Source organism: Toxotes jaculatrix, chromosome 18 (genome assembly GCF_017976425.1).
Source record: "Toxotes jaculatrix isolate fToxJac2 chromosome 18, fToxJac2.pri, whole genome shotgun sequence".
Taxonomy (NCBI): Eukaryota; Metazoa; Chordata; class Actinopteri; family Toxotidae; genus Toxotes; species Toxotes jaculatrix.
In genome coordinates, this window is record NC_054411.1 from 6488167 (window position 1) to 6510260 (window position 22094).

Sequence of the window (22094 nt, forward strand, 5' to 3'; positions counted from 1 at the left end):
CTGCAACATGAGTCTCAAAGGTGTTATGAACTGAATTATTTAAATATTGGTAGAGAGAGCAAACACCAATTCACTTTGATGAATCCTGTTCGGTAAAATGCTGCTCTAAAAACAAACAGTTGCTGTAATTTTTATGTTTTAAAATAGAGGGCTGTTTTATTAATCTGTCATGCTGTGCTGAAAGGATAAAATATGATGTAGCCTGTGAGGAAACTGCTGCCTGGGAGATTTATTTTTCAGCAAGCGACCCAAAACATAAATCCAAAACTACACAGGAATTTCTTTAAAAGACCAGTATTTAAGGTCCTGCGGTGGTCAAGTCCAGACTTTAATCCAATCCATAATTTGTGGCAAGACCAGAAAACTGCTGTTCACTCAAAGTCCCTGACAAACAAAGTCTGTATTCATTCACAATACAGACAGAACAAAAAACAATGTCCTGTCGACTTCATTTCATTAAATAAGTTTTATTTCTTTAAGAATAACTGAAGAAAAGTGTTAGCAATTTCTGTACAATTGTTTCATTGTTTTCCCTTGGATTTGCTGCAAACCTTGAATGATCAACAGGGCTGAGAAATGTTATGCTGCCACTTAGTGCACTTTTAACCTAAAAAGAATATGATTAGTCCACAGGCATCCGTCCCATTTCCTTCGAATAAATTCCAAGAAGTTCCTTAAGCTTCACTATTGACTCCAGTTTCATTTGTCATTGGCTCCTCCTCTCAATCCCAGTTCATCATTGTCAGAAAAAGAGGCACATTAGAAATACTGCCATTTCCCAAGGACTGTGTCTTTGATTGCATCAACAAACTGTGCAGGCACCCAGTAGACCCAATATTGAGAAGCTTCTGTTGGACCCAACTGAAAAGCCTACAAAAGTGGGAAAAATAGTCTATAAATATAAACACTTAGTTTTACATTTTCAACTCCTCAGTTATTCAGAAACATGCTCTGAGCAAGTAGCTGACACTTTGTTTTTTTAATTAAGAACACAGATATGTATCATTGTGTATCACTACACAATTCTGCATCAGAATTTAATATCTCTGCACTACTAAACTTTTTAATCTCTACATAAACACAGTTATGCTTGACACTACCTGATTAACTGCAGTTACTGCAGGGACTTCAGTGAACAGCTCAATCTGAACTGTTCAATTACAGAATACATTTTATAGATAAACTAAATGAATTTAGTGTATTGTAATGAATTTCAAAATTATAATATTTTGCTTCTTAACTTGGGTCACTGGCATAACCCATTCACACAACTATTTTGGCCTCTGAGCATTTGGCATTTTGATTTTTGATAAAACAGATAAATTTGTAGGTAGCAGAAAGAACAGTTACCATCATGTGATAGTCCTCGTGGCCTTCAATGGGTTCAGATACTACGTTTTTAATGGAGCCCATTGGGACTTTCTCCGTTCTCTCTGTGGAGGATAATACACAAAAATTAAGAAAACTTAATCAGCAGAGTCTTTGTGTTACAGGGAATTTAGCAAAATTTAGACGAGTCATGATCTCACCTTTCGTTCCGATCCACAACTGATCCTGCTCCAGTTTGAATGTGAGTCTAACTTTTCCTCCGGACTTGTTATACATTCCAGATAAAGGCACTGTTGGTAATCGTTCCTGTTAGTGGGACAAAGCAGTTACTCATAACAGTTGGTTACATATTTAACACATATCTGTGACAACTGCTTCGAACTTCTATGGTAGTCAATACAAGACAAAGAGATTGCTCTCCCTTCATCTTCTCTCACCTTTGCTCCTTTAATAGCTGGCATTATGTCATCTGGTTTACCTTTGTCCAAAACTTTCCTGTGTTGCTGAAATAAAAGTGCAGGTTTACAAAAAAAAAAAATCACAAAACCTCGATAATATGTTACTCTATTGTGCAGAAATGTCATTACTCTTACCTTTTGCCTGCATAAAGGCTCTTTCTTGTTTTCTTCGGCTTTAACTTCCTGCTGAATGACCTCTTTGGGTGTATTCACAGCTAATACATCGTTTATTGTAGATCCTACCACCATTATTTTTGCACCATTTGTAATCTTTATTTCACGTAGCGTCTTGTCCTCTGGAAGCAATCCTTTGTACATCACTTTCTGCATTGCCGGTGGAAGACCTAAAACGGCAAAGGTGAACAGTCATCAAGCATCAAGTTATTGTGATTTAGTCTTACTGCCCACTGTAACATTTAGTCTACAGTAAACTATTTTGTGCTCTTACCAGTGAGTGAATGGATCCTCTCCTTTAGTTTGGCTCCAGTGCTATCGACAGGAATTTTCAGGTCATATTTATTCTTGTTCCAGATTATCTTCAAGTCCACTGTCTCCTGCTTATCATCTGCGTCGTCCCCATTGCTAATACTAGAGTCCTGAGATGTGGCGTTTCCTGCATCTGTGTGAGACGTAGTTTCTGCGTCACTTTTTTCAGCATCTTCACCTAATGGTTCAGCTTCTTTTGGCTTTGCCTCAGTCTCCATCACAACTTCTTCACTTCCTGGAAGAGCATGAAACAAAGTGATTTAGATCCAGCAAATGAAATTCTATGTAGCTGCTAAGCACAAAGCTGTTAGTCCTAAGAAAACTTTATCCCACATTTCCCAAGGATGCAGCTCAATAATACACATCTGGCATGTCTTCCTTACCACAGAGATGGTCAGTGTGCATGTGTGTCTAGCAGTAATTACTTTAAAATTGTGTATAGTACACACAATCTATACAAGACTGATTTATGTGCTTCTAGGAAAAGTAACTGCTTTTATTTCTGTGTAGTAACCACAATTAAATATGGGCCAACTGTGTTACATGTCAGTTTAGTTTTTGAAAGTAAATTTGAAATTTATTCCAATATGTTACTAACATTTCATTATGTAACAATATGTAACTTTAAACATCTTCCATCTGTAATTTTAAAAAACCTCCAGGTAGAATTTATTTTTTATACAGGATTTCTACCGTCTTAAAAACAACCAAATCTATAAAAGTTTGGAGCCTGTAATTAGTGGTTTCGTTGGGTCTTGATTAGCACTTTGTTTACAATTCTTAAGGCTTTCTTCTACGAAATAAAAATATGTTTGCTTTGTATGAATTTCCACAAACTTCCAAACAACGAGCAGCTAAATTAAGGAACTGTATCTACAGTCAACAGTACAAAGTGTGTAATGAAATCTAGTTTCGCTTTGCTGCTCACCCTCTCATTCTCGTGGTCTTTCTAGGTCTTTCCATTGCTCTTTTTTTTCATCTAGGGGCCACGTTTAACTTCTATGCTGGGTGAAGGTCTAAATAAGAGCAAGCCACGTCTCGACCGAAAGACATATGATTTTTGACCAAAAAATATGTACTCGCAAAGCACTGGCTCTTGTGCTACCGATGGCCTTACTGGTTATAAAACTGGTAACGTTAACGTAACATAGAGTATGTTGGTACTTCGTCGTTACCATTCAATACTTAGCCATATTTAGTTAGCCCTTTAATAGCTAAAGTTAGCCAATTCAGACCCAACACTAGTTAAATCTTAACATTATTCTTAGCCTCTCACAAACCTAGTTAAATATGACTGATGTTAGCAATCGTGAACGTTAGCTAGCTACAAGACTGGTGAACATTTTAAGAATAACGTTTCGGATAGATGTAAATTTACATTACATTGCATTAATAGCGTCGTAAATTAACAACCCGGTTAGAAGAACGTGTTATTTCATTAACAGTGTTTGAGCTCAATGTAAAGATATGAAGGAAATACTGCTGTGTTTTCTCAATACCTACCATCCTGGGTCGCCATGATGATTGTGTACAATCTGTTGTAGGTTGTGGCAAAGAGATTACAGACAGCAGGATGAGATCCGATACTCGGGAAGCAAAAGTCCACCAGAGCCAAAGCCGAGCTCAAGTGTACATTTACGAGTAACAAAAATACACAAAGAAAAATCAGCACAAGTTTTAAACTGACACAACAACTACAACGTTACTTACCGTCACAGCGTTAAAACATTTCTAGTTTCAGTTAGCCGGTGAACAAGGCGATAGAAAGGAAATGCGCATGCGCAAATGAAAAATAACTGCACCCAAAGTTGTTTAATAATATAAGTTGCTGAATTTATGAGGACTCAAACGCTGTGTAAACATAACGCGGCTAGATAAGCCTGGCGCAAAACAAAGTTTTTCATTAGAATCGCTTAAAATACAAACTGTGTAATGCAGCAACAGACGGGATATTTAGCAAACACGGAAGTGAGCGGTAGTGAATCCTCTCGCTTCGCCACGCTTCTCTGTTGTTGTGACAGCAAGCAGACACCGATAGCTGGCACTTTACTCCATGGCTATTGGTTAAGTTTTTCTTCTTCCTTTACATTGTGTGACGTTTTGGATTTAAAATGGTGCATTGTCGCCAACTATTGGATTTTTTATGACACACCTCCAACTAGAACAACTATTTAGATCCCATTTTTAGCTACTTATTTTAGGCAACAAACCTAAAAAAAAGGCACTTAATACGTGCAATACAAATCTTAATTTGGAAAGTAACCAAATCTGTCAAATAATTAGTTAAAAAGCACAACATGTAGGGGAGTATAGGTGGCATGAGATGAAAATACTCAAAGAAATAAAAAAATACCTCGGATCTGAACATAAGTACAGTAGTTGAGTAAAGCTGCTTAGTTACACTCCACCACTGTTAAACCCCGTGCAATGACACTAAAAGTTTGAAAGTCTTTATTGCCATAGTTTTTCCCGTAAAGGGAGAATATTCCTCCTGTTTACCTCTGGAAGGCAGCAAAGCTAAATGAGTGGAAATTATCGCAAATTGAACTAGAAGAAGAAGAAGAAGAGGCAGAAGCAGCAGGACAGGGTGACGACAACCATGACGAAGAAGTCGAAGAAGAAAAAGGAAGACTGCAAAAAAAGTGCTTTTAATTAAAGTCACAAGTTGTCATGCGTACTGGGTATGATAGGAGGGAAGTGTCCTTATGACAGATGTTGCATTCTGTGTCCCATACTCTCCAGTAGCTTATTCCTTTTTTTCCTGCTATTTGCGCATTGCACCGCAACTAAACAGTTAGTAAAGTCAACTTGACTGGCGCGACTTTGTTAATATGGATTTATCCGAGTCTTTACAGAGTCCACATGGGAGCTTTTCCTAGATTTGTAGTTCATATGAATCGATAGCACAACATTACCGAGCGGCAATAAATTTAAAATATATTGCCAGGACGATTGAGAAAACACCATGGCAGACAGAAGGACTTTCAACGTTGTGATTTTGGGTGTGGGATTTTTGTTCATTTTCACCGCCTTCACCACTTGTGGGAACGTTGAAGTAAGTTTAAAAAACAAACAAACTAACTAAACAAACCAAAACTTTATTACTGAGTTTTAACTCACCAAAACCTTCTTACACCGACAGGCACATCTGGTTGCTCTGTTTCCTGAAAAGCAAAGCATTTCAAGACTTTAGTTAAGATTTGATTCTTTGAGTGGATGGCACAGATTTCCTGCCTCCCACCTCCGCGAAACGCAATCAAAACGCCAAGATAATCCCATGCTGCTCTTATACACGTATATATATTGTACACATGTATGTATGTACAATATTGTATGCACACATATGCATGTGTTATAGAATGCTTGTTTCCACATACTATAACTCATGCATCTTACTTTTGCTTTTTTTTTTTCCGGGGATTAATAAAGTTACTCTGAATCTGAATCTTACATATAAAAAACGATACAGTTCTTATTATGGGTTTAATGCTTTACGTTTATTTATTTATTTATTTATTTTACCTTGATGCCGAAAAGTAATGCTTTTCTATTGCTGGAAGTTTTTATTTATTTATTTAAAATCACAATAAAGTCCAACAGCAGATGTCTCATGGGCAGCAGGAAACAGGCCAGTCTGTGTGTCATGGACATCTCGTGTTTCTAATTTTCTTCAATGGTCAGTGAAATTATCAAACCGGATGAATGACTTGAGGGCATAATTACGACCCATTTTGTCTGGTCTGACCCTGTGCTTCACCTCTTTTTTTTTTCTAAATCTTATCTAGCAAACTGTGGTGAAAAGCCTGGAGAATGATACTTTCACAGGAAGTGGGTACCACAGGTAGGTCAGGCAGGTTCACATCAAGGAACATCTTGTTGTTCATCTTTAATAAACCTGTAACTGCAAAATTAATTATTTTTTTTTTCTCCTTTACAGTCTAGGAATCATTTATGGCGTCTTTTCCTTCTCAAATTTACTTGCACCCACAGTCGTTACAGTAATCGGACCAAAAATTACTATGTTTTTAAGTGGCCTGCTTTACAGGTAAACATTGTCATGGTACTTACATACAGGATGCTGACAAAGATGGAAGCTGAAACATGTCTGTAATGACTGTTCCTCATGTTTCTGGTCTAGTGGGTACATTGCTGTGTTCATCATCCCTTCAACGTGGTCCTTTTACTTGACCTCTGTACTCATCGGCATAGGAGCAGCCAGTAAGTACCTCTCCCGTGGAGTGTCCTGGATCATCTGTTCACATATGAAATTGTTTTTAGTTACAGCAATGCTGCATGCACATTTCAGTTAAAGCACTTGGTTCTTATTGGTTATTCTCATCTTTGTATTACAACCCCAAACTCTGTTTCAAAAATTAAATTTTAGCAAAGCCCTGCAACTTTCTTTTGCTCTGGCGCTTCATCTACTTAACATTTCATTCCCCTACATTACGATGCAGTGAGTTTAAACCTGGATTATAATGCCAATTCTTTCATTTTTATTATTTGTTTGTATATTTTATCATTATTATTAAACTGTATTTGTGTGAATATTAGTTACATATTCTCAAATTTATCAGGATATTTTGAATTTTATCTTGCTTAGTTTTACACCACATTGCAAGAGGCAGGTAATGATTATTTTCAGTTAAACTGTTGGTTATTTTCTTGATTGTTTTGTCTATAAAATGCCAGAAACAATGAATGAATGAATGCTCATTATAATTTCTCATATCCCAAGGTCATGTCCAGAATCCAAAGACTAACATACATGACAAAGAAAAGCATCTTAGAAGCTGAAACTAGGAAATGTTCGGCATTTTTGGTTGGAAAATAACAGAAACAATTAGTCGATAATCACAATAGCTGTTAATTCATTTTCTCTTGACGTTGAGTAACTGATTAATTTATATGGCAGTTTGTTCTGCATTGGCAGTTTTTCACTTTTTTTGTTTACTATACTTAATTTACAAAAATGTGCATATCAACATTTTAGGAATATACAGTAAAATGCTGAGGCACATAAATACTTCAGCTTGGTTCCTGTTGTTTTTTGCAACCTATGCAAGCTCAGTTTCAGTGTTAAAATCCAAATAGTGTTTAATCATGCATACAGGGATTATCATGACTGGGATGTGATGATGCATATAAACAGTATATCCCAAATTAGACTTTAAATGGGTTAGGAGCTGTTTCTGTAAATAGTGTGCAACATCTTTGAGCTTGCTCAAAGATGCTTGTGAAAATACAGAGAAAGCAGCTGAGCGTTGACTGGAAAAAATGAAGAGAAATGATTTGGGGCTGTTTTTAATGCAGCCTGAAATCGCTGCAGTGCGATGAATTTATATCATGTCCCTGGGCTACTGTGTGGTTAGATGCATTACTTACCAATGCAGAAAGATAATTTTTCACTTCATGTGGGTAATTAACTGACTGGTTAATTTTTTTTCCTGAAATGACCCTGTCTCCCTCACTTTCCTGCAGTGCTGTGGACAGCTCAAGGACAATTTCTGGTGGAAAACTCAGAGGCCTCCACTATCAACAGGAACACTGGGATGTTCTGGGCTCTCTTACAGTGCAGGTACGCAGCGACTGACACTAATGTTAGACTCTTGTCTAACAATAGATGCAGCTCCGGTACTATTAATTCCATACATTACTTAATTGAAAAGCTTCACTCAAACCACACTGCATTTTACTTGGATTTTACTAATGTGAGTCAATGAACTGATTGAACTGCAACCTTAAGTGAAATAGTTTTTTTTTTTAACTAATAAAAATCTCATTATATCATTCCTTCCCATTTTTACATTCAGTGCATAAAACTATTTATCCCCATGTTTTTCCTGTTTTTTTATGTTTGATGCAGCTATTCCAATTGATCAAAACTATACTGCAGCAGCCAAAACGTTGTCCTGTTTGTATTTTTAGCCTGATAAGATATTACTGTATGCTTTATTTTAAAATATATTTGATAAATCATTTGACAGCTTGTCACATCTGCCTGTGAGCCACAAGTTTTACTGCAAAAAACAAAACAAACCCACCCCCCCCCCAAAAAAAAAAAAACACCCAAGCCTCTTAGACCAGAGAGTTCTGCAGGTGAGAGCTTTGGCCTTTTCATCTCTTTCATTTGGCCCACTGCTCTTGCACACTGGCTTGGACAACTAATTTGTATTTGCTAAAATATGCAAATTGAATTAGGATAATAATTACATTGGCTGTCATCTGCGCCAAAGCTCACAATAGGGCAATGCTAATCTGACTCCGCACTGGTGATCCCTGCCACAGTAAACTTATGAATCAGTTCTTCACAGCCTGCAGACACATGGATGCAGAATGCAGTCAGTGCTGTCTGTTATGAATAACCCCTGTTATCTCTCTCTGAGGCTTTGGGACAGAATAGTTGCATTTCTACATTTTTTTAGTTTAGGTGATATGTAATTAAAGACAGGAATAGATCACAGCATTTTACAGGACTGCATGTGTTAATCACAAAAGGCAAATATAACAGCTTCAGGAAATGAAAGACGCATCCTCAGAGGCAGGAATGCAGACTATTATGTTTGTAAAATCAATGTTTGATCCAACCAAAAGAAAAAAAGAAGAGCACACAGTCCTTCTTGTTTTCTTTTTCTGTCAATCAAACATGATTTTTCTGAAAGGCCCCCAAGAGATTTGAAACACATAGAACTTGCTGTCCACAACAAATTGCACTGAGGGTGTTGTAATTAAATGTTAGACATTGCTTCTCTGATTATGACAAAGTTTTGAGGGATGAATTATCTTTTCCCTGATTGGTACAAGTGGTGACTATATTATTTTGGGCTTTGTTTTACAGCGGGGTTGATAAGAGTTTTTACCACTTCATAATACTAAATAGTGAATCAACCCATTTCTTTGACATACCTGAAAAATTCCAAAGTTACAAGCTTTTCACACAGCAACTGTGAAAAGTGATGTGAAATTCCTTTTTAATTTGTATTAATGTTATGTTGACACATTTGATTTGCCAGTGTTATCTCATTTACAGCATGTTGTTTGGCAATCTTTACATTTACTTTGACTGGAATGGAAGAACAGAGATATCAGGTAGGGTTTACTTTAAGTTAGTACTATCATGACTGTAAGAGGAAAATGTGTTATGAAATCAAAATATCAAGAGGATTATATAAGCGATTGGCTCTTCTGAAAGTGCTCTAACCTGATGTTTATATATCTTGTGTTTTTTAATTAAAGTAGTTTATTTTAATCTTCCGCTCTCAGACAGCAGCAGGAAAAACATCTTTCTGTCCCTGTTGGTCACCTCTATGCTCGGTACACTCAGCTTCCTCGTGTTGAGAAAGAGCCATCATGAAGAGGATATGCTCTCTGAAGAGGAAGGGCGGTCACTGCTCTCAACTCGCATGATGTAAATCCTTTAGATAATTGCACCTTTTTCACTGTAGTCTCTCAAAATTGCTCAGAATACATAAAAATGTCTGAACCACTACTGAAAGGACACAGCGGGTATGAACCTAAACTGATGAAAAAAAAGTAGACCGTGATTTATGTAACATGTAAAAATATATTAAAGAGAACATGACAAAAAAAGTTAAATTACTTTCCATCTTGTTGGCCATGTTAAGCTATAACCATACCACATAAAGCAATAATTATTTTTCAAATAATCTACCTTAGATCTTACAAAGGCTTCAAGATGACTTACTGCCACAGTTCTGCAGGAGTTTGAAACCACTCTTGTCCTTCACAAAAATGACAACGACCATTTTTCTCCAGATCATTGCAATTTTGACAGAGTCAAGCCTAATCATAGCACTTCATACAAGTAGGGTGCAATCAGACGGATTTGGGACAGCTGGAACAGAGACGGTCTCTGTTCGTGTGACAGCAGTTAAACACTCCAACTACTTCAGGCACAGCCCTCCACATTATTTTAGACATATTTAAATTTCTATGACTAGAATCTTGACAAAGTTTGACACCAAGTCATGAAATAAAAAAAAAAAGAAGAAAAATATATTTGGCATTAATGACCACTGAAAGTCATGGAATAAGTATGTGACCAAAAAAAAAAAAAAGATACAAACTCATGTATGGGACAGGAAATAAGCTCTGGGAAAAACATGATGAGACTGAAATACAAATCTAGTTAGCATCCTAATTTTAACTTACTCTCTCAGCCTGTTTCTGTCTGTTCTATGGTAGCAGATTGTGTTTAGAAACTGTTTTGGTTATCTGATAGATGCAAGTATTTGATCCTTGCTTCCATTCTATGGGGGATTCTATAGGCAGAAATCATTTTCTATGAAAGTGTTGTTTTGTATTCTGTGGGGATTTTGAGTCTTGTGATATCTTTGCAGCCAAAGTTTTGTCTGATTAGATTACCTGTTCTTCACTCAAAGGAAATAATATTGTTGTTTAGAAGTTAACATTGATTTATTTTCTGTTGTTTAGGTATAAGCACAGAGCAAGCGCTGCCATGCAAGATACCAAGTCAGAATTCAGTAAGTTTTATCAATGTTTTTGGAACAACACATTTAAGTGTGTATTTCCTGCTTTGTGAAAATAACACCTGGGATTTGCTCATGTACAGTATTCATTATGTATCCATATACATATGTGTGCTTACTAAATATGATTGATTTTTGAGCGTGCTGTCGATGCACACTATTCTTCCACGGTGCAGTTCACAAAGGAAATTGAAGATGTGCTCTCAGCTGGAAGCTCCAGAAAGATCTGGAAAACAAAAGAAAACAAACCAGAAAAAGTGTAAAACACTAGAAAATACACACAAAAAAACTTTTTTTTATTTCCAGTTGTGAAATTTAACTAGTGGCATTCCAAAGTCACAGTCTGACTGACATCTGCATCATGCATCACGTTTAGCAGGTGTAATGTTCACCCTGTTCGCCATCTTTGTCTAGTGTGTCAACTAATGTCTGTACAAAATTTCATGGCCATCCATCCAGTAGTTTTTGAGGCATTCAAAGTGGTGCACCAGCGGACTGACCACCCTCACCATCCATTGAGAAAATGCACATGCAGTAGAAGTGACATTGTGCTTGTCATTTAAGATACAGGTCTTTCACAGCTGATATAAAAACTACTGAAAAAGGCCCTAAAGACCTTACAGGGGTGTGTTATTTTGCTTTTCTCTCTTGGCTGTTTGGCATACTGCAGGTAACCTCCAGTTCTCCACATTCTACTGCTGTTCGCCTGAAACTAGCGGGCGGTCACTGGCAGTTTTTCTTCAAGTGAAAATTGCTTTCATGTGGATAAAAATCTTCTAGCATTACAACAGAGTACACAGAAAGTGCCTGTGCAAGAGTTTATTTATTTCAGATTATATCTCTGTTTGTCAACTGGAAATTCTGCTTCACTTGCACCTGCTGTCAGTACGGCAAAGATGCATGCTGATTTATGTCGAGAAAGGGCATCCCGGCATATATAAACAAACCTTGTGGGATTTCTGAGTGAAAGTCTCTCTTGGGTGTTTTTCAACCTGCATTTAAACTTTTTTTTTTTTTTGGTCTCATATTGTACCTGCTCTTAACTTTGTCAGAAGAAAATGGGGCCTTAACATCTGCATTTTTATCTGAGCTCAACACAGCAGTAAAGGAAGACTATTAGTGCTAAAAATCAGTGTTTTGTGTCTCCTCCTGTTCAGAAAATATCCTGCAACTTCTGAAGACTAAAACTATACTGCTCCTGAGTCCCTGCATGGCATACAGTGGTAAGTTCAACAGAGTAAAAAGTATTTTAGCCTGCAGTGAAGGCTTGCAGCTACAGCGTGCCCTCCTTGTTCTCCAGGCCTCGAGCTATGTTTCTACAGTGGCGTGTATGGGACATGCATTGGAGCAACTACACAGTTTGGGGAAGCAGCTAAAGGCTTGATTGGGATCTCTGGGATCATGGTAGGCGTCGGAGAAATAGTGGGTAAGTTCACATTTCTCGGTCAAAACGAGTTCAGTTGATTTACAGTCACTGAACGTCACAGGGTTCATGTAGATTTTCTTTCTCATTAGGTGGAGGCTTGTTTGGATTGTTGTGTAAGAACAACCGCTTCAGACGGACCTCTGTGGTGTTCCTGGGAATGGTTGTCCACTTTGTTGCTTTCTATTTGACCTTCCTCAACATCCCAGATGATGCTCCTGTTGTCTTTAAAACAACCACTGAGAAGAAACCATATCTTACTCCAAGGTAGTTAGTTTATCTGATAATTTAACAATAAAATGTATGAACATCCGGAGCGCATGGTTCTGTTTTGTTTTAATAAGAGCTATATTTTCTCTCTCAGTGTATCCATTGCCCTGCTGTGCAGCTTCTTGCTTGGCCTTGGGGACAGTTGTTTCAACACACAGCTCTACAGCATATTAGGCCGTGTTTATGCTGAACACAGCACGCCTGCATTTGCCATCTTCAAATTCATCCAGGTAATCCTCAGTTGCCAATTCTCAGACATTGTTAGTCGAGCCAAGCAAAGCTGGGTTAAAATGTTGTCTTGTCAAGTGTGAAATAAATTCACCTGAAGCCCTATTAAAAAAGAAAAGAACAAGACCCACATATGCCTCCTAATCTCTCCCTTTTTCTTTTCTGCAAAATTGGTATCTAACCAGAAATACACCCTAGAAATTGTGTTATTTTCTTTATGTTTTATAGACATTAAAACATGAACAATAGTTATTTAGATGAAGTGTATGCAGTAAAAACAAATAGATGTTAAATAATAAGCATATTACTACATGGGTCTAATAAACATTATAAAATGTGTGCAATCTCATGTGACCTTTCTTAATAACAACATTACCTGCAGTGGTCACTGCAGTGCTCACCTGCAGTGATCGTGACCAGCTCGTTAATGCAAGTGTACAGTATTAAACAGTATAACAGCAGCTGGCTAACTACATTATTTAGTCATAGTAGTAGTAAGCTAGCCTGACATGCTAACAATTGAAGCTTGTGTTAGAACAGACTTTAATCTGCTCCTTACGCCGTGTTCAGTCGTGTTTTTAGTTTTGTAAAGGCTATTAAAAAGACACTTCCTTACTCTCAATATACTGAGTATCCCTCATGCTAAAGCCCCATGAACAAAGTTCGACACACCTGCCATGCGTAGTTACTGTTGCTAAACTGTGATTGGATAATTGCTATTCAGGAGAGGGGTTTTGTGAATGGTCAGCTGACAGTAAATGTACCATTGGGATCTGTTGGTTTAACAAAGAAGTGCCAACTTGTGTTACTTCCTACCGTAGCTGTTGCAGGGAATCTTGGTTGTCCAGTCTTGTGAGAGTAACTGCGTGTTAAACCACTAACTACAATCTGTTATCCGTCGTTAGTCTGTTTTTGCAGCAGTGGCGTTCTTCTACAGCGGTTACGTCCTGTTGATGTGGCAGCTCCTGCTCATGGTCATCCTGGGCTTCACTGGAACACTCTGCTTCTTCGTGGTGGAGAGGATGCAGAACATCTCTGCAGATCTGCAAGAATATTAGATAGAAGAAATTTTGATTCAAGCATTCTTTGTTTTGTGGGGCAACAATTCTGCATCTTTTATTTTATGAGGGGTTATTTTAAAATCTCTTTTTATAATAATGCACTGAAGGTCACACACATTTGGATAACATTTACACTTAAAATAGTTTTAGAAACCAAGGTGCCTTAAGAAAACCTTTGAATACTATTGCATGATTATCACTCAGCCTGGATTGTACTTTGCACATTTTCTGTTTCCGTTTCCTGGAACTACACAGTATGACCATGATCATTTAAACTATTTTTCTACTTCACTTGATCTTACTGTAGGACTGTAAAAATAACCACTCACTTATCCCTTACTTTATCTGCAGTGCTTCCAGCTCAGGTTTGTTATTAAAGATGGTGTCACTGCTGAAAATATTTTATGCTTCTAAAAGTGTTACGTTTTAACATTTAAAGCTGTTTATAGTTTATCAGAATGATTGACTGTTTGATAAAAATAGATGAAAATAATTCATTATTGTTCCTGTTATTGTAGTCCAACTAGTTAATGCCTGACAATCATTGTTTTTAACTTTTTTTGTAAATCTTGCATGTTAATGTCAGTGTTTTTCCCCAGTTTTTTGAATCTTTGATGAATAAAGTTCTATGCATTTTGCATTTTCAGTAATTTAATTAAACCTAGAGGGCAAAGGTATTAACAAACATGTAGTTCAGGTTCATGTGGTATTCAAGTAAAACAAGGCCAGTCAAGACCTCTAAAAACTAGGAAATACTTGGAAAATGTCAGTCCGTGTTCTGGGTTTTACTCACCATAATTTAGCCAGTGGACCTCCAGCACTTGTTTTCTCGTATCACAAGACAAGATAAATCTATTGGATTTAATCCTGACCTGCCAATATCCATGAGGCCCTTAATCAAAAGAGGAGCAGGAGGAGAGGGTCTAGGTGGAAGAGAAAGGGTTACAGGCCCAGAGGTCCCACATTACTTCACTGGTAATTGACTATTGATTCCATTATAATGAGAGTAAGCAGTTTTGTGTGATCTTAAGTCAATTGTGCCACTTACTTGACAACAACAATGCACTGATGGACTAAGTGAAGTATACAGCATTTACTCACAGAATTAAATTCTGATGGGGTTCATATTATTGGTTTAGAGATAACCTTGTAAGGAAAGTAACTAGGTTTGGATAAGTCTATTACCTGGACACTGGCATGTATAATGCATCAGCTGTTTGTTACTCCATGTAGTTTCCTGATTTAGTTTAAGTTTAGATTGCATTATTTAGACTACATTGCTTATGTACAAAAAATGCTTCCAAAATCAGCTGTAGCTTTCTCAATAGCTAGCTAACTAACTGGAGTGCAGGTTTTTTTTTTTTTTTCACAAAAATTACACATTTCTATGACATAATCATTTCTATGTGGTAAAGTTTGATATAAAAAAATTGGATTCTGGCCTTGGAGGGCAGCATTATACAGTATGCCTTACATTTGCATTAAATTGCTTATTTAAAGCACTTTCTTATGTTTTAAGCTGTAATTTTGTTTTTCAAACTCATACAAATTCTCAGTCATCACTAAATCAGCACATTTAACACCCTTTTTGGTGTTGTTTTATTAACATATTCCCACAAAGTTCTGCAGCTCCTCCACTGGAAATATTCTCTTTATAACGCCTTGATTTCCCAGAACAGTACTTAAGCTGACTGTGAATTTGGCTGAAAAGCACATCAAATGTCTACATCAGTGCAGGTGTATTTAATTTTGTCACATCCCCACATACCTCATGGATGTAATTAGCAGGCTTGATTGAAATGGACCTACGGGATACACGACTGGGGCTTGTCAGAGGTCTGAAATTGGAAATGAAGTGCTGCTGTCTTAGTAGTCAGGTGTTGTGTTTTTGCGCTTGACAAAAGTTGTACTGTCAGAGTACTTAACCAACGAGACCATTTTAATTTCAAAGTCTGTCTGTGCCCAGGGGATTAATTCATTTAATTGATTAATTTTCATTTGTGACCTGCTTGATTGCCTCAGACTGCCAGTTAAACCAAGCCAGTGTTCACATTTCTGTACCTGTAGCTCACTCGGTTATTAAATTTGAGGACTTGCCTCATTTCCATGAATTATGGAAATCACACATCTGAGGATATTTGCAGGAATAAGGTTGAGAATACAATTAAATAAGCCAATAAACACAATTAAATAAGAGAAACATATCCTATCAAATTGGATGACAACCCTCTGTAAATTATAAGCAGGATGAAATGAGCACAAACAGTTTTAACTCCTCATTTGTTTTTGTTTTTTTTCCCCTGCTGGTAGCTTTCCACACAATAGATGTTGTTGCAGTCATCAGCAGCACAATTAAACTAATCATTCAGCAGTGTGTGTTCATTGTTCATGGATCAAAGGTTTGTGTGATCAGTGGTTGTCCTAACATTTATGAGAATTAGCTTCGCATTAGTTAAGAACCTCAGACTGATTTCCATTCACAGCTGCAGAAAACAAGTTGAACTCAAAATCTGCTACAAAAATAACTGTTTTTATTTAGGATCTGCAATCATGACCACCAGAAGCTCACAGAAAAGCTGAGCTCCAAAGATCGGACATAATGCCAGTGTTGGACGGGGATGAACAGCACGTCTCCAGGCTGTAACACACATTCAAGATATGTAGCCTTGGCAAACTCTGGGAAGCGCTCTGTGTCTGGATTCTCCACTTCCACCTGCATGGAAGGAGTCAGAAATTGGAAATACTGCATATATTTGCAGGCTCAACATGTACTATCTCTATGGACTGTCAATCTCACCTGACTGGTATTGTGAAGCAGCTGTGATTGATGAGGGTACAGCTTTTCTGTGTCCTCTGGGGAATATAGGCGAATGTATTTGCTTCCAACAACCTGATGCACATACAGGGGAAATCTCATGTAGTAAACAAACTGCGATCACCTGACAGATCTTTGACATCAACTGGAATCGTAAAGCAGCGCTGTCATTGTCACCTGAGCCAAGAAGTTCTGCTGAGGGTCCTGGTGAAGAGGAGACACTGTACCTCCAGGCCCAAACCATGCGTTTACAGTAATATCATCTTCGTCTTCCTCACCAAGACAGCAATAGTCAGGGAGGCGGATGTCTTCCTTCAGCTCTGGTATCTAAAACAACATTAAACAAAAAAGTTAAAGGACATCAGGGGCACTCACTCACTAAATAATTTCCCTGCTGTTTCTTACCCGAACATTTGCAGACATTTCCCAGCAAGAAATATTAAATAACATTAAATACAATTTAAATAAAGTTTTTTTCTCCTCTCTGCATTTCCTCATGGTATTTTAAATATTTTAGCTATGCTAGCAGCGTGGCTCTAAGGATGGCACTGCTGGTCTCTGAGTCTGTCCACCACTTTGTTGACAGAGAAAGATCTCAACAGCTATTGGATGGATTGAAATGAAATTTGGTGCTCACGTTCATAACCCCAACAGGATTTGAATTTGTCATATACTTTGCTTTATGGCCAAATACCTGCAAAACTAACGGCATTGCCACAAGTCTACAAGTTATTCTTCTCATTATATAATATTATCATATTTTTTTTACACAAAAAGAGGAAGATGAAATTATTCTTTAGAAAACATCATCATTATAATAAAATTATCTAGAGGAAAATCTAGAAGAATTTGTCTTTTTCAGGAAATAAAATGCTCTAAAGGTCGTTCCTTGATACATACAAACTTAGCTTATTACAGCTGATTCCTGAAAGATGGGGAAATATCTGGGCATGTGATGGCTCCTCATTTGGCCTCATTCTGATCTATCAAACAACTTTTAACTTGACAAGGTGCCCTTTTCGTAAAGTTCAATCCAGACAACGTATTGACCTCTACGGTAAAATTAGCACTAAGAAGTCAATACTGTTCAAAGCAACGTGGCGTGAGGATGACAGCTGGAAAGAAAAGGAGAATTCTATTCTAGTATTCATAGTGCTGAAAATATCAGCTGAATAATCAATTGATAAACTGACATAACTAATAGACTATTATTTTCATAATCATCTTGCTAATTTAAAAGGTAAATATTGAACCATACCTGATCAAAAAGCTGGTGCTGAGCCAGATACCCCAAACCCTTCACTCCATCCTGGGTGATTTTGATCCACAGAGAAAAATAAATGAAAATACTTAGAAATCACATGGCAGTGTTTTACCTTTCTCTGTGCTTTACCAATGCAACGGAAAGAACTGATGAGCATGCACTCACTTTATTTAGAATATATCGATCGATGAATTCATTGACTGTAAGCAGTGTTTGTGACCATTCCTCATCTGTGTACCTGGATCCCACCTCAACAGGAACAGTCCGACAACCGGCCACGGACCTCAAGTATTCTATGCTTTGCAGGAGGAAGAAAATTCATGAATTAAACATTGCAGTAATACTACAGCACAATTTACTACTACAAAAAATTAAAATTGTCATTCTTGATGCCAGCACTACTCGAAAATATGTCGTGTGCACCCTGGACGTCCTCCTCCACCATCAGAGTTGCGAAGCGGATGCCAGAAGCCGTATGTCAGATGTTAGAGTGAATAGTCAGCTGTAAGAAGTTGGCAGCGAGAGGGAGGACAGTGAAGAATATTCTTGTAATGGGGAGCAGTTACATCAGACATTAGAGTCAGGAATCAGGGATGTAGTGACAAGTAAAGAAAACCTGAGCTAAATTTATGCTCTCAATGTTGTTCTCGCTTTCCCACATTTTAAGACAATGATCAAGAGTGAAACTTACACTATACATCTCAGTGCTTTGTATCAACGTGATGTAAATTGTATGTTAAATGCTGGTGGTTCTTCACCACCAGACTCCAGCAGGTTTTTCCTCTCAGCTGGATTAGTGCACTTATCTGCTATCGCAAGTGTAAATCAGTCTGAGTACATGACTGAAGCAGGGTGGAGGACTGCTGCTGACGCTAACAGTGCACAACTGAAGCTTATAGGCAGAATCTAAAAATTTTAAAAGTGGCTTTCCAAATCAAAATTTAATCTAAAACCATGTGGCAAACAGACGTGATGATGCAATCTGGAAAAAGAATATACCATCCAATATTGACGCCTGGGGTTATTTTGATGGGGTCACGTCATGCAAACAGCAATCTGAAATTAAACAAGAAAACAAGCTGAAAAGAATCAAACCTCCAGGCGTGTTCGTTGAGGGCGGGCCAATGGTCAATGATCCCTTCTAAAATCACTGGTTTGAGGGTCAGCAGGTAGTTTGTGTTAAAGCTCTCCAGCGATGGGCATTTTATCCTGGGAACCGCCAACTCTTCTTTGATCAGAGGAACATGTGGGCGCTCAATCTTTATTCTCTGTTAATGATGTCAAAACAACAAGGGTTTGTCAGTTATTTCCTTCAATTTTAAAATGAAGATCAAGCAAAAATGCCAGTGTAAGGGTTGCTTATTTTCTTTGCCTTATGTAAATTCAACATACTACTTTCTGACATTTACTATAACTGACCAACCAATTAAGTGATCAAGAAAACAACTGGCAGATCAAAAGATAATGAAAACACTCATTAGCTGAAGGTCTTTTTAATTTTTTTTTTTTTTTTTTAAGAGAAAGGCAATCCTGAAAAATCTTGCTAACCCTGCTCAAAACTCCATCTCAGTTTAGATGGCATCTCAACAAAGTGTTCTGACATTTGAGTGTTTGTTGCGCTTTATCTTCGGCGACACATGACATATAAACAACAGCAACAAGGAAAATAGTACTCTAAAACTTCTGAAAGGCTTATTTTGAAATGTCTCTGTTGCAAACTTTGAATCATTGAGAATATAATGGAAAAACTAGATACTATACTATCTACTATTGACTTATTAACTTCTGATAAACTTTGACTCACTGACTCACAATAATGTGTTTTAAATAAAAAAGACCACTAACCTTTACCTCAGCATGTTCAGTTTCATCTTCTTTTGAAGATTTCCTGACTTCACCTTGCAGAATCCCAACAATAACCTGAAGTATATTATCCATGATGGCTGCACCCATGAGTAAACCCATGTCACAAGTCCTGATGGCCTGCAGGATCTCGTCTTCGGATGGACCTTCCCGACACAGAGCGGCCACTTTGAACAGGCAGCCATAAGAATAAACACGTCTCCAATCTTTGTCCACATGGCGCCACGATCCTGTGTTGAGCTTCTCCCATGAAAAATCCAAAATGATCTGAGCATTAAGCATACGGATGGTGCTCGTAACGTCGCTGTACAGCTGCTGCCTGGAGCGCTTCAGCATATCCACCACGCTTGACTCCACTCTGTCGCTGAACTGCAGTGGAAACTGTTCCTCGTTAAGAGGCAGAACAGCAGAGATTTTAGACCACAGTGTTGCCATTGATGAGAAGATCTTTCTTTACGCTGTGGGACAGACAGTGATGATGAGTCAGGACAGCAATTGTTCAGACTGAAACCCTGATGATGGAGCATTTCTCCTTTTAAACAAAATTTCCATGTGCACTGACTCTAAAATTCACTGTATTTTTTTTTATACAGGCAAAGGTTTTAATTTAATCACTTGCTATGTGCTCAGCTGGTCATGGTTCCACCAATGTCACAATTTGCTAAAAGTGCCCAACATAATCACACACACACACAGGACGCTTGCTTTTTCCATCACTGACAGTCTATTTTTTGCAGTGAAACAGATGTATACATCTAATTTCCAAATTGGCAACTAGAGAACGCAGGTGAGAGCACCCTGAGCCAGAACTGCGAGTGTGACACATGCATAATGACGACACTCTATCATTGCCAACTCGGCCTCCATGTGACTCCATCCATGTTTGGATGCTCTGTCTGGCTGGACGTGTTGCCAAAGTACGAGGCGGCTAACTTGAAGCACCTGATTTTTTTTTTTGAGTACATAAACAGAGCCTTGTGAACTTTGACAGACCAAACAGAGTGAAACTGAATGGCTGCATTTATGCATTCCACATGCCTGAGGTGATCAACAGTGTCGGGGTAGCGACAACCCTGAAGTGCACTCATTACTTTATGCACATTTTTCAAAAATTAGAAAACAAACAGAACTGTTTAGGATGTGTGAGGAAATAAAGTTTCACTATCAAATGTTAATAAGGAAGTCATTAAAGAAGGTGGAGTGAAGCGTCACTGCAAGTGCATCGCCTCTTTTTTAAATAAAGCAGTGGGAGGAAGCTAATGATATTCTTCTGAAAACCTGGACTCAGTCCATAAACATACAAACCACTGTATGATCATGTTTCAAACACAATCTCACAAAAAAGAAAAATTAAAAAAGAACAAAAATAAAAACATAATGAGATGCTCTGAAGAGCCTGATGTCAGCTTCGTTGCTGCAAGGCTGGATCATAACAATAACATTAGATATTTCAAACGCAAAATTCAAGTTAAATTTGAAATCTGAATAAAATACGATACACAAATCTGTGACTTGTAAAACAGATTTAGATAGAATGAAAATCAAATCTGAAAATGGGTGTCAAATTTTGCACATAATAATAAAACAGGCAATTTCTCTTCACTTTTTTGTCTCCAGAATATAGAGATGACAAGCACAGCTCTAACATGTCTGTAATCATTTTAAATATGACAAAAAACAAAACACATTTACATGAATTTTACAAAAACTGGTAGATAAAGTAACAAGTGTAACACTGGGGTTGATTTGTAAGCTAATACTTACCCACGGTGTTAGCGAGTGCAGGAAACCGACACGTTTTTAAAACACTGCGAGATAAAGCTGAGATAAATTCGTTAGATGCTATAGTCACCTGTTATTATGACATCTACATCGTTATTGTAAAAATATTGTGTGGAAAAAAAATCTGTAACCACTATCGAAAGTCCTGCCACTGCCCCAACCACGACTCTGCTGCCGGTGGGACAACAAAAACACACCGAGGGGGAACTAGGACGCCGGAAAACATTAGTTCCATGTTGCGTTCAAGGATTCTAAAACAAAACAAAACTTCTCTAAAAGTGTTTTTTAAAATACTGCAGAGCACCTGTATTACAGCTCAAGCATTTCAAGAATGTCAGCCCTTTATGTGTAATATATTTATGAAGAGGAAACTTTGATTTGCATTCACTCTCTGGTCCAGTAGAGGGTAGTCATCTGCTCTTGCTCAAACCTGTGAAACAATGCCAGCTTGGCACTGAATTGTATGACAGCCTATTAAGCGACTGGGCTGTATAGGAGACCCCCAAGCCAAAACACACACACACGCACACGCACCTATTTTTTTTTTCACACACCCTCCCACACTCTGCTCCTACACAGTCACATCTGTCCTCAACCTCTCCAGC

At 37.8% G+C, this 22094-nt stretch overlaps 3 protein-coding genes across 6 annotated transcripts; 1 reads left to right on the forward strand and 2 right to left on the reverse strand.

The window, feature by feature from the left end:
- Window positions 1-310: 310 nt before the first annotated feature.
- Window positions 311-4233, reverse strand: ubfd1 (ubiquitin family domain containing 1). 3 transcript variants are annotated; one of them, XM_041061699.1, is made up of 8 exons: window positions 3984-4233; window positions 3777-3808; window positions 2236-2508; window positions 1923-2131; window positions 1767-1832; window positions 1530-1635; window positions 1351-1433; window positions 311-870 (listed from the first exon to the last, which is right to left on the reverse strand). In XM_041061699.1, the coding sequence occupies exons 2-8, from the start codon at window positions 3790-3792 to the stop codon at window positions 760-762; spliced, it is 864 nt and encodes a 287-aa protein (XP_040917633.1). In that variant the 5' UTR covers window positions 3793-3808; window positions 3984-4233; the 3' UTR covers window positions 311-759. The 3 variants fall into 3 exon arrangements, with proteins under 3 accessions (XP_040917633.1, XP_040917635.1, XP_040917634.1); XM_041061701.1 differs by lacking the exon at window positions 3777-3808 and having other exon boundaries at window positions 3984-4044; XM_041061700.1 differs by lacking the exon at window positions 3984-4233 and having other exon boundaries at window positions 3773-3794.
- A 622-nt stretch (window positions 4234-4855) lies between these two features.
- On the forward strand, window positions 4856-14403 carry LOC121199096 (UNC93-like protein MFSD11). The gene is made up of 13 exons (XM_041063570.1): window positions 4856-5328; window positions 6059-6114; window positions 6211-6318; window positions 6412-6491; window positions 7755-7851; window positions 9304-9362; window positions 9537-9681; window positions 10728-10777; window positions 11941-12006; window positions 12084-12209; window positions 12299-12473; window positions 12571-12706; window positions 13610-14403. Exons 1-13 carry the CDS (start codon window positions 5239-5241, stop codon window positions 13760-13762), a joined length of 1341 nt encoding a protein of 446 aa, XP_040919504.1. The 5' UTR covers window positions 4856-5238; the 3' UTR covers window positions 13763-14403.
- A 1878-nt stretch (window positions 14404-16281) lies between these two features.
- kdm8 (lysine (K)-specific demethylase 8) lies at window positions 16282-21657 on the reverse strand. Of its 2 annotated transcripts, none has more exons than XM_041062917.1 (8): window positions 21472-21657; window positions 19696-20165; window positions 18940-19112; window positions 18010-18142; window positions 17839-17889; window positions 16758-16907; window positions 16563-16655; window positions 16282-16478 (listed from the first exon to the last, which is right to left on the reverse strand). In XM_041062917.1, exons 2-8 carry the CDS (start codon window positions 20140-20142, stop codon window positions 16314-16316), a joined length of 1212 nt encoding a protein of 403 aa, XP_040918851.1. In that variant the 5' UTR covers window positions 20143-20165; window positions 21472-21657; the 3' UTR covers window positions 16282-16313. The 2 variants fall into 2 exon arrangements, with proteins under 2 accessions (XP_040918851.1, XP_040918850.1); XM_041062916.1 differs by having other exon boundaries at window positions 19690-20165.
- Between the last annotated feature and the right edge of the window lie 437 nt (window positions 21658-22094).